This window comes from Serinus canaria, chromosome Z (assembly GCF_022539315.1).
Source record: "Serinus canaria isolate serCan28SL12 chromosome Z, serCan2020, whole genome shotgun sequence".
NCBI lineage: Eukaryota > Metazoa > Chordata > Aves > Passeriformes > Fringillidae > Serinus > Serinus canaria.
The window spans coordinates 59,035,309-59,052,355 of NC_066343.1; the positions used below are offsets into that span (position 1 = coordinate 59,035,309).

The 17,047-nt window shown below is 40.4% G+C and overlaps 1 protein-coding gene and 1 long non-coding RNA gene across 2 annotated transcripts; one reads left to right on the forward strand and one right to left on the reverse strand.

The window, feature by feature from the left end:
* Positions 1-251: 251 nt before the first annotated feature.
* On the forward strand, positions 252-14,934 carry LOC127061031 (uncharacterized). Its single transcript, XR_007780442.1, has 3 exons — positions 252-390; positions 13,644-13,830; positions 14,659-14,934. It is a non-coding gene; the product is annotated as an uncharacterized LOC127061031 (long non-coding RNA).
* Positions 11,591-12,896, reverse strand: HSPB3 (heat shock protein family B (small) member 3). Its single transcript, XM_018920640.3, is given in 2 exon segments — positions 11,591-12,839; positions 12,842-12,896. Coding segments are annotated over 2 exon segments (594 nt in total). The 3' UTR covers positions 11,591-12,300.
* Positions 14,935-17,047: the final 2,113 nt, after the last annotated feature.

Genomic DNA, 17,047 nt, shown 5'->3' on the forward strand with positions numbered 1-17,047 from the left:
CCGGGCCGTCCCACGTCGCCAGTTGCGCTAATCCAGAGCCGAGCGGCAGGGCGGAGCAGCCGAGCGCGGAGCAGCCGAGCGCAGAGCGGCCGCCCCCATCGATGGGCCCCCCCCCTCAAACCCCTCTCCGTACGCCCCCTGCCGGCCGCGGTCCCCGCGCCCCGGGCCCGGTGTCTCCCGGCCCCGCCGGGCCTCCGCCGCTCGATCGCCGCCGGCGCCTCCCGAGCCCTCGAGGTCGCGTCAGCGCTTCCCCTCGTCCGGCCGGGAAACTTCCCCAGCCCCCGAGTCTTCTCCCCGCGCTCCGGTGCCGCCGCCGCGGGAGCCGCGCCAAGAGGGTGCTGCTGGAGCTCCTCCGGCTGCCTGCTGCCTCCAGAGAAAAAGGATGTCAGGGTGCGTTTTGCTCGTGGATAACGCGTATTTTAGCCTTAACGCGAAAAATGTAGTCATGCCACTGATGTTGATTTTCTGTGGAACAGCCTCAGTCCTGCTGCTTTTTTCCCTGCGTGGTTATTTCCCCACCTGTTGCTCCTGGTCCTGTGTTGTCTAGTTATATGAATCCTGCCCCATTAATCATCTTTTACCTCTCTTTTGATCCCTAGATACAAGTTTCTCTCAAAATTTCTACCTGCTCATGAGCAATTAGAAGGAAGAGTTTCAGAGGAGACGTTCCAAGTTTCTGGTCCCCAGGTCTTCAAGTTTTCCCATTAGCATCCAGATATCTTGCTTTTTTCTCTGCCATAGTTTAAGGGAGTATGTTACTTCATAGATTTGTGTCAAATAATTTGTCTTCACCTGAATGCAATTCACTGGAATGCTACAAGACCCACGGTTTCCTTTCAGTGCTGGTTTTAGTGTTTGATACCTGGGGTTTACTTTTTACACTTCTTCTTCAGACCTTCGTTTTCTCCACAATTAGTTCACATATTACTGCAGTACTTTACTATTACTGTTGCTCGGTTTGTCTACTCATTTTTTTTTTTAATATGTCAGCTCACCCCAGTCCAACACGTTAGCCCCAAACTCCTTTAATGCTTAAATCTGGAAGTCTGTATTATTTAGTGAGTACAGTGACCAAAGAAACACGTAATTCACCACACAGCCAGCTCCTCGGTGGCCAGCCCTGTGGAACACATCTGTGTTGCAGCAAGCTTACAGGGAGCAATTCTGAGTGTCCACAGCCATGCTAAGGTGAGAAGCATCAGCTGTCTCCTGAGAGAGAGCTGGCACCTGGTAGAAACACCCTGACCTGGCTTGGTCATCATCGCTCACTGCTGACCAGCAGGCCCTGAGGGGATCCTCAAACCCTGCATCAGCACCTGTTAGTGTTCTTAGAACCACCACAGCTCTCTTTCCATCAGTCAGTGTTCTGCCCCTGCAGCTGATGCACCGTCAGTGTCTGCCTTTCACACAGGTCTGGTTCTTTTCTGCTAAACACAGAGATAGCCATGGCAGCTGGCCCACAGCCCACCATGCTCCTGTCCACCCACTGGCCAGCTTGGAGTAAGGACTAAAACCACAACAGGAGATGTGGATCAGTTTGACCTTGGTTTTAGATTTCATCCCAAATTCTGACTGCTGCAGATCAAGATAAGTGATTGGGATTTTGGATTCCTTCCAAAGTCATGGCTAATGTTGATCTGGGAAATCTTGTGCATTCATGTGAATCCTCACAGGTTAAACTACAGAAGAATAGTCTTTGATCTGCCTTCTCTATGCTACTTACTGCATTATATGTACTTGACTGCCCCTGATCCAACTCCTTTTCTAAGCTTTTCACTCTTATTCATCTAAATTTCAATATTCTTAATGATTAATGTTTTTTTCTCTGAGTAGACAAAGTTCTTTTTTGTCACATGAAGTGAACGGTACTAGACGGATGCTGACCAACTTGATTTGTTTTAAACAGACATTTAAGATTTGCAGTCGTTGTACAGCCTGGAGTGACAAAAAGATGCATTGCACAAATGCAAAGCTTGTTCAGGAATGGGATTTTCCTGCTCCAAGTGGTCATGCTGACAGTGCCTGTCATTTGAGCTGGGCATCTCTCTTACTTCCTTGAGTCTGGTGGAAGTGGCAGCTGTCCGACTTCCTCCTGCTCCCCTCAGTGCTCTTGGCCTGATTTTTCTCTAGTAAGTATTGGCTTGATGTTTGCATCTCAAATGAACAGAAGCAAAGGTGTCAAGTCCAACAGGGACAAAACTGCTACCAGGAGAATTTGAGGATGTAAGATCTATAAAGCTAATGAAAATAGTATTTCTTATTTACACAGGTGTAATTTTAAAGTAATTATTCCCTAAGATCTTTCAGTTTTATCTGAAGACTTTAACAAAAAATTAAGTTATGTGACATTGAGTCATGGTTTTTCCAGCACTAATGCTTTCAATAAGGCAAAAATATGAGAGGAAAATGTGTGCTATGTTATTTTCCTAGGGATCAAAACTGCAAAAAGAATTTGGAACAATAAAAAGGTTGCAAATAACGTTTTCTGTCTTTTCCCACCTGTGAGCCAACTCTGATTACCACAGTGCTGAGGCACTCTGATGTGGATATTATAAATAATGTCTTAAAACCATCAATTATTATTTTCAAGAAAACTAACCTGGAAAATTAGAAGCCATTCTAACAAGCATTTTTAAAACATTTGAAAAAAAATCCCAGCTTCCAAAGTCCTCAGTAACCATCGAGAGTGCCAAGCAGAAGAGCTGGATTTACTGAGCTTTGTTTCTTGGTGTTTGGGCTAGGAGAGACAACGATTTCAAAGTAAGAATGGTACACAGTGACTTAGAGCATTTTAGCTGCACAAAGTGTGTATCTCAATGCTTTGCTTGGTCAGGAATTTCTACCATCTTCACTGGAAATTCAATTTTCAGAGGCAAAGTGAATGTTATTATAAAGACTAATAACCTGTAATTCAGTGAAAATGTCTATTATTTACTGTGTTCCTAGGGACCTGTAATTTGAGGGAGTAAAGCTGAAAGCCAGACTAAAACCAAATGGCTACCAAAGGCTATAGATGGGATATCTCATTGTATATGAGTAAGACAGCATTAATATGTGCTAAAGAGATGTTTGCAAGCAGCATGATGTTTTTGCTGATCAGGTGAAGAAAATTAGAGTAAAATTTTGGAAACATTTAAAAATTTTTGAAAAAAATGTATGGTTTTAATCTATCTTGAATCAAGAAAAAGTGAATGAAGAGAGGCTCTGAACTCAAATGTAATGGAAGCTTATATTGCCCTGTGAAACTTTTCATTAAAGGTATCAAATCTTTCCATCTTTATTTTGTTACTGTTCCTTTGTGCTATTACTTTGCTGTTTTAGTAAGAAAAGCAAAATGAATTTTCATAAGAGAAGATGAACTTTGGTGGCAATAAGCCTTTTCTTTATGATAAGCCTCTACTTTACTCCTCTGTGGACCCTGGAAAAAACATGTGTCTGGATGTTGAACAATGCTCTAATAGGAAATACATTGAATAGTGCTTTTTGCAAGGAAATGGCTACAAACAGTTTGGTTTTCATCAATATAATTTCTAAGAGCAAATTTGATTAAATTCTTACTTAGTATATGTGATTTTTTGGGGGGGTTTGCTATTTGTGATAAATCTGTAGCTGGTGTTACTACCTTATCATAACTAGAGCTGAGTAATTTTTGAAATTGGTAATTTTTGAAACCATACAGGTTGATAATAAATTTCCCTTAGTAGGACAATAAACTGTTTGCTTCCATTTTTATGTAATCTCTGACAGGAAAGTCACAGTTCGGGTGCCTGGCAGGCCTGCCACTAGAGGGCACAAAATGATTTTAAATACAAATTTTTTAAACATTTCACTTGCTAAACATAAAAAGCTAAAGGCAAGTAAAGACTTTGAAATATCAAATCAGTAAATAAAGTGCAATAAATTTGACAAACATGTTCTTCTAGTAGTATTTTTTTCAGTTTCTGAAAGATGGAATATGTTTTATTTGAAATGTTTTACAAAATCTTACTTGAAAACATAAAATGCAGAGAAATGAAGACACTTTATAGTGTTCTATAAAGTGAAATTTAGGAAAAGATTCAGTGAGATATAGAAGAAAACAAAATATTTTTCAATCACAAGCATGAATTAAACAAAAGTTGCATTGCTTTTTTCAAACTAGGTTGTGTAAAGTTAATTGATCAGAAACACTGAGGCTTTTGCTTGGCCTTTGCAATATGTATCAGGTATCTCAGGCCCAGTCTGTGTAATAGGTGGCTGTTACTCAGTTATTCTCCACTCTCCATTTAATATTATTTGGAATGCGTGTGTGTCTCCATTTCCTGTCTGAAGGGATAATGCTCCAAACCGTCTAAGGATGCTGTCAGGATAAATCCTTTATGTATGCAGTTGTCCCATGCTGTGGCAGGGGTGATATGTGCTAGGCTGACATTCTGATGGTGCTGAGTCTCCCATGGTTATGGACAAAGGGGCCCATGCCAACTGCCAGTCCCTAGGCATGCACACAGAAAAAAGACTGAAAAAAGACTGAGACAGCAAAAGAGGATGAATGAGCCTGCTGTACTTTTTCCTGAGCTACCTAGGTCCTTAAAGGATAATCTCAATCTTACTTTTATCAGTATAATACCTTTAGTAATAACAAATACTTGACAAAAAGCAAAACTGAGAGCTCAGTGGGTAGCTGATGTTGAGGCCAGCATTATATCCATGCACCATATAAATGTGGCATGAAAGTAAAGTTATCCCAGCTATAAACCCACTGTATAGGATGAGCAAGTTGTAATATAGTGAGAGTAAAGAATTGAGCATTCATTAATTTCCTGCATGCATATTTCCCTGTGTTCACCCAGGACAGAAAAAGAGCAGAGAATACCTCCTTGGCAGGGTCTGTGCTTGTGTTGAGAGTGAGGTTTACCATGGGAAAATAAATACTGATGGGTTCTAAAAATCCACAGGACTTGGGCTGAAGTTGGTCTGGTCAGTGCAGAAAGGTGCCTGGCAGAGGCTGGTTGCCCAGTGAAGGACTAGTCACTGGCAGCTCCTCAGTTATACATGTCAGTGGATCAGGATGGATGAGGCTTGACACTAAGAGTTTTTACTGTCCATCATTGAATTTTATGAGTGACTTCTCAGTCTCAGCCTGGAAACCAGGACAAGTGCTCACTTAGGCTGCATACCAGTTTTGGTGGCATTTTAACGATCAAAACATCTTTTATTTTCTCAGGGCTTGTATTTAAGCTGATACAGTGCATTCTGTATCAGGACACAGTGGCATTTACATTAAGGTTAATTAATATTTGGCTATTTATGGGATATTTTGGATATTTTATGGGATATTTATTGGCTATTTTATGGGATATTTATGGGATATCTTCAAGGAGAAAAATTTTGTTCACGTTGTTGCTTGAGGACATGGACTACTTGAAGGATGGCCAAGGAGTTACTCATTTGTCTGTGTCAGCTCAAGACATGGAGAGTTCTGAGAAGCTGAGTGACTCAAAATGACACTATATTACTCAGTTTTAGCTTCCGTGTTTTGCTGGTCTTTTGGAGAACATAGAAGCCTGCAAATATTGAGGTGGTGAAGAAGGTTCTTGCTGTGCTTGCTTAGGGCCATGTATTTGTGAGAAAGTAAATGACATTAATTCCCTATCACAGGTGGTGTAGCCTGGTGCTTCCTTGTTTTGAACATTTGTTTTAGGATGGAGTTCAATGCAGAGACATATTGGGCATCCCATACCATTAGTAAAATCCTAAGAAATTATAATTTCCCAAGAGAAACAGTATCAGAACCTGGCTCTGGTTATTCTGTATGCAATTAGAGTGTTTATTGCTACCCATAAATACAAACTGTGCTCATATAAGCAGAATTATCCAAATCTAAAATACATTGTTATAAAAGGGCAAGTGAAAGTAGAAGTGGAAAAAATGAGTTGATAGCAAGAAGTATCAATTGATACAAGAGAAAGCTCAAAGTGTATTAAAAATTATATGGTCAGTGGGAGGTCAGGACTTACTCAACAAGCAACAGAATCCTAGCAATAGGATTCCTAGTTTGAAGAGTAGGACATGAAGATGGCAAAATTACCAATGATGATACAGGCATCCATAAGGTATTAAATATATGCAAAGTTATTCAATATGTATTTCTGCTCTATGTGGACAGATTATGCTTACAGTTTTTAATGTTGATAAATTAATTTGTGTTCTATTAGTAGCTAATAGCTATGACTGTTTAGTAGAAAGCACTATGCTTTTGTATCTTTGTAACTCATAAAAACAGGGTAGTAGAAATTGTCCCAAGAGCTGTCCAGAGTATTGGTTTTAGTTTTAGAATAAAATTATCACTGAACAAATCTCAGAGGGCTAGGGGAAACCTGCTCTTTGTAGGCCATGATGATTATTAACACTTGAGTAACTGATGGAAAGGTATGATGAGTTTTCCATCAACTGAAGTCTTGAAATAAAGATTTGATCTCTTACTTAAATATATGTTCTTTTTCAAACATATTATGGACTGGCTTCATGAGGAAATTATCAAATGAGATAATGCATATTCTGTTCAGGGTGTCACACTAGGGATCATCACTGATCCTTCTGACTTTTAAATCTGGAATAAAATAAATCTGGAAACCTTATCTGTCTCGACACTGTAGTCATTTCAGACTGAGGTTTCTAGCAGGTTTAAGTTAAATATTGCTATGGTTATTATGATAGGGTCTAGAGTTCATATTTCTTCACTTAGTTGTCTCATAGTCTCCTAATCTGTATTGAGTCTCTCAGTTTCATTCCAGGATCAAGTCCTGAGGCTCCATATATACATTAAGGCAAAGGCTGTATTTTTGGAGTGTCTTGTACGGTACATACTATTCATGCCACCAGTGCTTGGGTAATTGTGGTAAAGTTGCAAAATATAATTGCATACAGCTGTCACCAGAGCAGGTAGCTTATGAGCTTCTGTCTGCCTTGTAAGACAGAGTACAAGAATTATGTTTTTATTAGTCACACTCTGCTCTGAAAATCTTTCCCCTTCATTAATTTTTCATTATAGCTATGATCAATTGAATAATTTTTAATTAAGAGTTGGACTTATTTAAACCCAACATCCAAATTCCAAATTAGCTTTTTCACAGACAGAAGCCATGCCTGCTCTTCGTGCTTACTCCAGTGTGCTTCTGTGATGTCTGTGGAACAGATGACTCCTGTGCCCAGGCTGAGAGGGGAATGGTATATCCTGGAAAGTGAGTAGTGGAACTAAAAATAAAGGAGTTAGTGCTACTGGAACCCAAAACATTCTCAGACCCCATCTTGCCTCTTGGGGTAAGTCAGACACATACAGAGAACTATTCATGTGGTCCCTCTGGGCATCTGAATCAGCTGCAGGAGCAGCCAGCTTCTACTCCTGGTAGTGTGGTGGTATAGAGTTCCAGCCAGCCCTGGAGGCTGCATGTTGGCACCTGAGTGAGGAAGTCTTGCTGGATCAAACCAACTTCATGCAGAGCCAGTGAGAAGGATAACTGCACAAATTAGCTACTTTGTACTGATTCAGTAAACCAGTTTGAGCTGATGAAGACTTGACTAGGAATTTTGGGGTGGCTAGTTCAGGTAGGGCACTTCCACTTTTATCCCCATGTCATCCAACTCTGCTAAGAACAAATGAAACTTTTAGAGATTCTGACATGGATATATCTGCTTACATGATAATATATACAATTAATAGGTAAGATAATTGAAAAGATGTGCAATTGGAAAGAAGCATAGCTGAAAATAGTAACTGAAGTAGCTTAATCTCTTTCAGCCTAGGATACCAAGGGTTCAGTCCATCTATGTGGGTTTTTTTCTATTAACAATCAAAAATTTTTGAAGTAGTTTTGAAATGTATTTCTCAGTCCTTAAAAATGCTTATTTTACAAAAAAGTAAAATATTTCTTGCAGAAGGTTTAAATATTACTTCTTCAAATTTTTTTTTATAAATCTACTGGTTTTGACTTGGGATTGAATGTATTTTCTTGACAGTAGCTGCTGTGGTGTGGATTTACTGGAAACAGGGTTGGTAACAAGGATGTTTTAGCTCTCCCTGAGAGATCTGTGTGCCAAGGCCTACCTACCCTGGTTCTACAGTTTTTTGTCTCCTCTTCATGCACAGACCTGCCTGCTGCACCTTCTGTGCCATGTAGCAGAGCTCAGCAGTCACATGCTTCATTGCCAGTGCTCACTGGGGTCAGGGGCAACCCAAAGCACAGTTAGCACACCAAGGAGCATGAGAGGAACTGTAAATTATTCTCTATTTGCACCAGTTCCATTTGTGCAAGCTGCTGCTAGACGTACTTCCCTTTGAAAAGTCTGGCATCAGCAATATTACCATGTGGCTAAAGAGGGTTACTTTTAAAGTAGATTGATGGGATTTTTGGTGAAAATGCAGCCCACCATGGCACAGATGTCAGAAATCTGCACTTTAGAACTAACCTGAATGGGGAGTCCTGAGCTGGAGTGCCATGTTTCTCATGTCTCTCTTAAAGCCCGAGTTTAGCCTTTTTAGCTTGAGCACAGCAGTAGAGAGTCTGAGTTTTCTGGGCCTGAGCTGGCACACAGGGACAGTACTTCTGTCTCCAGAGTTAGCACAAGTGGGGCCAGCTAACAACCCCAATGTAGTGTACAGGTGTAACTCTTTAGACTTAACTTCTGTGTTCACAGTGTGGGGCTGTTGAGCTGCTGTCCTCTGGGTGAGAGGGGCCAGCCACTGTCTCTGGTAGTTGGCAAGACAGAGGTCTGCCTCTCTTTCAAACAACAGAAGGTGTACCTAATATTTTCAGAAATATTTCTACTCACTTTAGAAACCAGTCTTGTACAATTACTCAGATTAAAAAGTGATGTTTTGATTCCTGGATATGAAGTAAGTAAGGAATGTGAGACCTTCCCCTTTGAGCGGGAGTGTTGCCACCATGATACACCAGAGATATCCTTTTCTCTTTTCCAGTGCTGCAGCTAAGTTGTTATTGAGTGACTGGTGGGTATCATGTCTGCCTTGGCTCACTGTATTGCCAATATTGGACTCTGTAGAGAGATCTCAAATGCCCTGGGTGCAGCAGAAACTATAAAAAGGCAGCAAGGCAAAAGGCATTTTTGGGCTTTCTGCCCACAAGAATCTTATGGAAATTTACTTTTTTACCTTCTTTTTGGAGAATAGTGTCTTATTGATAAATTTTCTTCTGTATGAAGGCATGTTTCATAGTGCTTATATTCATGCATTAAATCACCTTTATCCATTTGGAGGAGCAGTTTGATCAATTACAAAGGTAGTCCCTCGCTGTTGGGAGCTGAGAAGGCTCGGTAACTCTTGGTCTGCAAGGCTTGCACAGGCTTATCATTTATTCTGGGCCAGAATTTTATAGACAGCCAATTTCACAGTTCCTAATTTAACCACATCAGCATGTCTCAAACCTGTCTTAAACTGTAGCTGTTCTGAAATCCTTTTCTGTTGATTACTATCTCAGTCTGTTGCCCATGAGCAATATTAGCACCTTTCTATGTGACATGCACATTCAGTTCTAATCAGATTATAAAATATCATATAAAATATGTGAGAACAGATCTTTCCAGATTATTCAGAACCTGTCTGCCAAGGACTTTGACACATAAAAATCATCCATCCGAGATCTTTTGGTAAACCACCACTTGAAAAAAGGACGGAAACGTTTTCCTATGTTCTTCTTGGTGCTAAAATGCAGGAATTCAGTGGCAGGTCCATACTCCAGTGTGGTCCCTGTTTCAAGAAGACTCAGGTGCCAGGTCAGGGGAAGTTCCCATTTACCAAGGAGCATGCATATAGGCTTTTGTAAAGGTCTGTCTACAAGAGAAGGTAAAGTTGGGCTGGATAAATCTGTGCTATGTCTGGGTCAAGGTGTTCCAGTGATTTCTGACTGATGACATTGTGAGCAAGTACAGACTTGGGCACAGAGTGATGCAGAGAGACCTGCAATACAGAACAATCAGATGTCACATTCTCCACCCAGTTTTGTGAGGCTGACCTGTGTACATAAGCAGGCCTGTGTGTAACCATGGTATTAACATATATAGAACAGATGATATGATTTTGGCTGTATGGTCTAATTCCTTGCCAAGTTTCCAGTAGCTTAACCATGATCTAATTTGAAATAATTAAATCAGTTGTGTTTTTTTTAGAACATCTCTCTCATCTATAGGGTTATGAATATCATCACTACAATCATAGCTAGAATAGTTTTTATAAAAACTTGTAAGTTTAAGTGATAAAATTTACAAAACTCTCTGTAAACAAAAATCACCAAATCACCAAATCACCAAATCCTAGCGTTCAGGATCACCAGCAGATTGCTCACTAGTGATCCTGAACGCTATCCAAACAGTTGTGCCATAAGGTGGTGCAGAAACCATGGGTTTAAGCTTTTACAGGTTTAATAAATCTGGCATGTAAAGTTTAAATTATACACTAGACCTGTACGTAGAATTCAGTTTCTCAAGTACATGTTACATCTCCTACCAGACTGTTGTCTGATGAATCTCCTAGATGTAGAAATCTAGATCTGATTTGATATTTGATCTTAAACCAATATGCAAATTGAACACAGGCAATATGAGGGAAAAGTGTGGGGTTGAATAGAAATGCAGGGACATATGTTTTATATTTGGTTTAGTTCGTTAGAAAACATTACACTCTTGACTTCTGGTGTATTAAAAATATAATTGCATTTACCATTCAGACTTTATTCTGCCTTTGTTGTACAAATTCATTCTGAGTTTTAGCACAATTAATAGGTAAAATACAAGAATTGTACCACCCACTTTTCTAAAACCAATTGGTTCAAATATCTTTAAGTCTAAACAACAAAAATGCAAATCTTTCTCACAAATGGACATGTGCAGACATACAAGCTTAGGATTTTAATTTGAAACTAATGGAACTCTCTAGCTTCAGCCAGTGAGAGCCCAGGTTTTGTTCATCACAGTTTTCTTGTATTCCTAAAATTGTATTTGTATTCAGTTTCATTTGAATATGTTTTTGATTTGTCCAAACAGCAGATGGCTGTGATAAAGCGTCTGTTTTTAACTTGGCACTTTCCATTCCACATTCCTTTACTATTCATAGCACACCAGTCATAGTAGTCTCCAGTACACATAAAAGGAGGCAGTTCAACTTGCAGATGCAGTTACCCTCAAATATGTGAGTATTTACAAACCCACAGCATTATTTCTTTTTAATATTGAGAAGACCACATAGATATAGAAGGTGGATATTTTTTCATCTCCACCACTCTCATGAAATGTGAGACACTGGAACAGAAACTACAGCTGAGTCTGCAGCAAGGAACCCCGTATTTAAAATTAGATTCATGTGTTCCTGTGGGGAGAAGGGGATTATCATTGGCAGAAAAATTTGCTCTTGAAGACAGAATTGTGGGATTTCAGCCTAAATTGTCAAGCAACATGGACAATTAAATACTCATCAGATTAAATAACAAGATTAACTAAAATGTAAGAAAAAAAGGCATTTGTGCAAGAGCAATGTCTTTTTATTACTGAGGTTTCACAAAGAAGAATTTGGTGATTTTGTAAGCAAAATTTTTTTCTGCAGTTGTTATGTTAAACAAAACCAATTTTCTGAAATGTCTTTAAAGTTTTTCTTTCAAATTAATTTGACAGAAAGTATAATTTCTATTTATTGTGTTTTCAAGCAAAAAAAGTCAAGCAAATAAATTCTTTTTTCTTATAGTTTGAAACATGCAACACACTTATAAAAAGTAATCTCTTGAGAGTTTTTTGGTATAGAAGCTTGAACTTCTAGGGAAAATCAGGATTTTTCTCTTGATGGTATCTTTCAGTTTGTGTGCTTTTCCAGAGAGAAGAACTTAATCTCAAAAGTTAGAAAACAGATTTTTTGGTTCCTAAATTTCCATTAGATTCACAACTTGTCCATTCCTACTTTAATGTTTATGACTATGTATAACAAATGCTTACTGCTTAGAAATACAATTCCTGCTACTTAACTCAAAACCATGCTCCATTTTCAATATGCTATCAAATAGATTTTTTTTTTAATTCTGCTGTGACTAGCCTGAGTTTGCTATTGTTTGAACAGCCTGTGTTTTCAACCTATGTGTAGCTGGAGGCAAGCAGTATAACAGTTCACATCAAACAGTAAACTCAGCTTACAAAAAATATATACAAATAATTTCCTTTAATAAATACAGCTACTTGCTTACTACACCCTACAGCATTGCATGATTGATATAATTTTGTTACATTAAGAATTATTTTATCTCACCCATAACTATAGACATGGTTCTAATTCTTTTCCACTGAGTTCTTCATTTCAACAACCAAAATGCCATCATGGCAGAAAAGTGCAGACAAGTCTTTGTTCTCCACTCCGTCGGGTAATTTGTATTGTCTGGTGAAGCTTCTGGATATGAAACCATGCTCGTCCATCCTGGGTCCGTGCTGAGCTTTAATCAGGAGCCAGCCTTCGAAAGTCTGGATAATGATATCTTCGGGGCGGAACTGCACAACATCCAGCAAGACCCGAAAGTGTGTGTTTTCCTCCTCCTGGCCGCTCTTCCCGGCCCCAGCCGTGCTTTCTGGTGCACACCTTCGGTCGCTCGGTGCAGCGGTGGCAGGGCCCGGCAAAGCATATAAAAGGTGGTTCAGCTTGTGTGCTTCCAGCTCTTGGTCCACAAACTGCTCCTGGTAGCGTACAGGAGTTTCCACCCAATGTCTTATGACAGCTTCTGCCATTGCTGAGGCAGAAAGATCAGCTGCTACTCCTGCTGTGCTGGGAAACTGCAGAGTCACACTGAGCTTTTCTCAGCCGTGTCTCTTACCACAGACCAGTCTATCAGTTGATGTCGCCTTTCACTTTTAGAACAGGCAGAGCTTAACATTTAATAGTGTCCTGTGCTGCAGTGCTGTGAGACTTGTTTCATCTTTTATCCACTAACAATAGAGCACTATTTATAGCGCTGCAGTCTTGAGTGGCTTCAACACATGCATGGCTTTCATGCAGCTAAAGTAAAAGAAACATTTTAATGCACATCTTCTCATTGCAATATTGTGCTGTTCATAATTATGAATAAATGATTACACAAATAACGTGAATTTTTTTTAATCTTAAGGGAAGTTCAATACTTTTGTTTTTCCAAGTGATATGTGGCAATAAGTAGAAATTTGTATTTTTAATTGAATTGTATGTTCTAATTGAAACATGTAGCTAATGAGGGAAGAGGTTTAATTACCTTGGCAGCGGGAATGGAGCAGATTTCAGGTTAGCTAAACTTAAAGTTAGCAAGTACATTGGACATTTTTGCAGAAGTTGTGCATAGGTGAAATTTGGGCATGGTCAACCCAGGACACCATGTTATTGGTGGGAAGAGGGAACCATCTCTTCCCAAAAAGGGGGAGCCTGGAGGGCTGAATCTGCAATCTTAGTGACCTACAAACAGAGCAGAGACTTCTCCAGCATGTCAGGGAGTCAGACACAAGAGTGCAGGCAGAACTACAATGAAAGCTCATGTTTCAGAGCTTCCAGAAGAGGATAGAGTTATTTTCCCCCAGGGGCACAGTAAAGACAATTCTAAATCCTTAATGCTATCACATTGTCCCAGTAACTCCCATCTTCTGTTGCTTAACAGCTTGAACCTGTGATCTCATCTACTGAATGTGTCTGCAAAGCAGGACTGATGACCTCCCAGCTTCTCTGAGGTATAATTACAGAGTCACAAAATGTCTGGGAATGGAAGTGACCTCTGGAGATCATCTAAATCAACACCCCTGCTAAATCAGATTAACCTAGAACAGGTTGCACAGGATCACATACAGGTGGGTTTGAAGTGTCTCCAGAGAAGGAGCTTCTACAACCTCTAACTTGTAATCTTCTTGCTATTCTATGATTGCAGGGCAATCATAGATAATAGATATATGGCTACAAAGGTCAACAGTTAGTTTAACAAGAGCTAAGAGAAAAGTGCAATAAAGAAGGAACGTAATTTCTAAATTTTAGTATGTTTGCTAGAATTTTACTCTAGCTGAGCTTGGTAATGTGAAGCAGAATGTGTTAAGGCAATTAATGGTGAAGGGTCTTTTTTTGATCTGTTAGTGCAGTAAGAGATGCACTAGAACTAGAAGTAATCAAATAAGATACTTTTATTCCTTCTTGTTTGGCTATTGTTGTTCAGAGTTCTGTCTCTCCCTTGTCCTTATGTGTTCCATTACCATAGTTATTATGGGATCTTTGGTTGCTAATGGAGAAATGAAGAAAAAGGCAACTAAACTTTCATATTTATAAGATATTAACTTCTTTATTGCATTAATAGCAGAGCAGAATTATCAGATGCATGTGTAATTAAAACTGTAAGGCTGCCATTTTATATTAAACTTATAAAGGCTGCATTGGAAGGTATGGAAGTTTTCAAAGCTTCAAGATAACTTACATTAAAGGCTAACTGTTTAATTGAGTATTGTGAGAGAGAAGTATTGTGAGTAAGGTGAGTTAGGCTACTTTATTTAACTATTGGCTCTTCTCCTGTTAAAGTGTCCTCCAGAAATAATTTAAAAAATGCCATTCTGTATGTATGATTGACTCAAATAGTGATGAAACCAACCTGGACCATTGCCTGTTATCTGTTCAGCTGTTTTCTCTTTTGCTAGCAAACGATTCACTTGATGAAGAAACTTTAACCCTGAAACGAAGCAGTATGCCTGGCTGGTTGTGATATTATGCTTATACGGATTCCTGAAAGCTATTGCTGTCCCTAATTAATTCTGTGCCTAACTTACTTTACTTACAATTTTTCACTTCATTAATAAATGTACTGTACAGGAATATAATTTTTAAATTTTGTCTTATTTATTCCCATTCTCTCTGGAAAAAGATACACTTGCCCATAGTTACACTTCACATGAAAACTGAAGTCACCATCTCACTGCAAGTCACTGGGGGACAGCTGTATCTATTCCCAGAAACAGCTGTGTTAGTCTTTCAAATGTCTGTGTTAAGTATACTTGAAGCTGTCTGGTCTAATTAGCACAAAAGATTCTTTGAATACCCTTTAACTTCAAGTTGTATGCAAAATGCTGCAGAAGGTTGTAGGATCCCTTTCTACTCTGTTGGACAAGAAATCAGAAAGATTTTGATAATGAAGCTGTAGAGCCTGTTTCTGCTTTCCCATCCTGTCCTCTCCTCTGTTCAGCCCCTTCTCTCAATTTATCACCTGTGGTCTCATGAATTAGTACAATGCTTCTTATCTCTTTGCTACTATTATGGGGAATATGCCAAGTGGAACACACAAACACCCTTGATTTTCGGCTTTAAATTTAAACATGGGCGCAGTGCTGCAACACTGGAGCACTTCTAATGGTTATGGTGCCGTATTCTTCAAGTACCTACAGCAGGATTCGGTCCAGCAACACGTTCTAATAACAGTTGATTACCGTTGTCTTTTTAAGCCTTCAGTGCAGATCCGGCAGAAGGAGGATCGATGTCCTAAACTACCAGCTCGGTGCCTCAGGTTTTGTTTCCCGATTTTAGCGTGCCTGCGAAGGCCTCTCTCTGCGCTGCCCGGCGGGGAGGCTGCCCAGAGAAAGCACTGCAGAGGTGCTATTCCGAGGCAGCAGCCGGGCAGTTTGGCTTCCCACACAGTCCCTCGCTGCCCGCCGGTGTCCCCGGTGTCTGCCTGCCCCGCCCGTTTTCCAGCACGGCGCCGGGATGCGCGGGCACGGACGGCCGGGAGCGCGCCGGGATGCGCGGGCACGGCCGGCCGGGAGCGCGCGGCGCCGGCTCCGCGGGGCACAGCGACATCTCCTGGCGAGGCCGGCCATTGCCCCTGCCCGCCGGCCCGCGCACTCCGCAGCAGGAGAGGCAAGCTAAGGCCTCTGCTCTACTTCACGCTGATATAAGTTACTTTCTCAGTATTTTGGAAGGGAATGGCGGAAAAAATGTTTCATTCACGTCCTGGGCTGCATCCAAAGCAGCGTGGCCTGCAGGTCGAGGGAGGGAATTCTGCCCTTCTGCCTGCAGTACTGCATCCAGTTCTGAGGTCCTCAGCATGAAAAGGGCGTAGAGCTGTTGGAGTGGGTCCAGACGAGGAGCCTCAAGACGATCACAGGGCTAGAGAACCTCTCCTGTAGAGACAAGGTGAGACAGGTGGGGGGTTGGGGTTTTTCATCCTGGAGAAGAGAAGCCTTCAGGGGCACCTTATTGTGGCCTTCCAGTATGTAGAGAGGGCCTACAAGAGAGCTGGTGAGGGATTTTTGACAAGGACATGTAGTGAGTGGTAGGACAAGAGGGAACGGCTTTAAAGTGAGAGTAGGTTTAGATTAGATATTCGAAAGGAATTCATTACTGTGTAGGTTGTGAAACACTGGAACAGGTTGTCTTCAGAAGTTGTGGATGCCTCATCCTTGGAAGCGTTCAAGGCAGATTGAATGTAGCTTTGAGCCATCTAATCTTGTGGGTGGCATCCCTGCCCATGGCAGAGAGCTTAGAACTCAATGATTTTTAATATTTCTTTCAACCCAAGCCTTTCTATGATTCTGTGATGCTATTAAATATATAAAGTAGGCATCCTGGTAAAGCTGTATTTTGAACTGCAGAAATCTAAGGTGCAAAAAATCATGAGTGTAACACATTTTGGATGCATTTCTTAAATAAATACAGGTTCATCTTGCTTGACACAACTTTGAAATAGTAGCTTACCCTGTCACAATCCTCTGTGTGCTTGATTCCCCCAAGATATATTTGTATTTCAACTACCATTGAAATTCAGTAACTGCTGAAAGGGGGAAAATGTGAAAAGGCTGGCAGGCTGAATTGAACAAGAACTCTTACAAAAGAAGCTAACAGGCTAAATTCACATCAGGGCCATGTAATTATTCAAATGAATCTAGATGAAGCACCGCAGTTACTTTTAGGAAAGCACACAGGGATGCCACTCATTATCTACTTCACATGTCATTTAAAAGAGATATTGTCACTTAAGACTGCAATACATATGAAATGAAAGAAAAAGTAGTTCCTTCCTTTCATTTTACCAACACT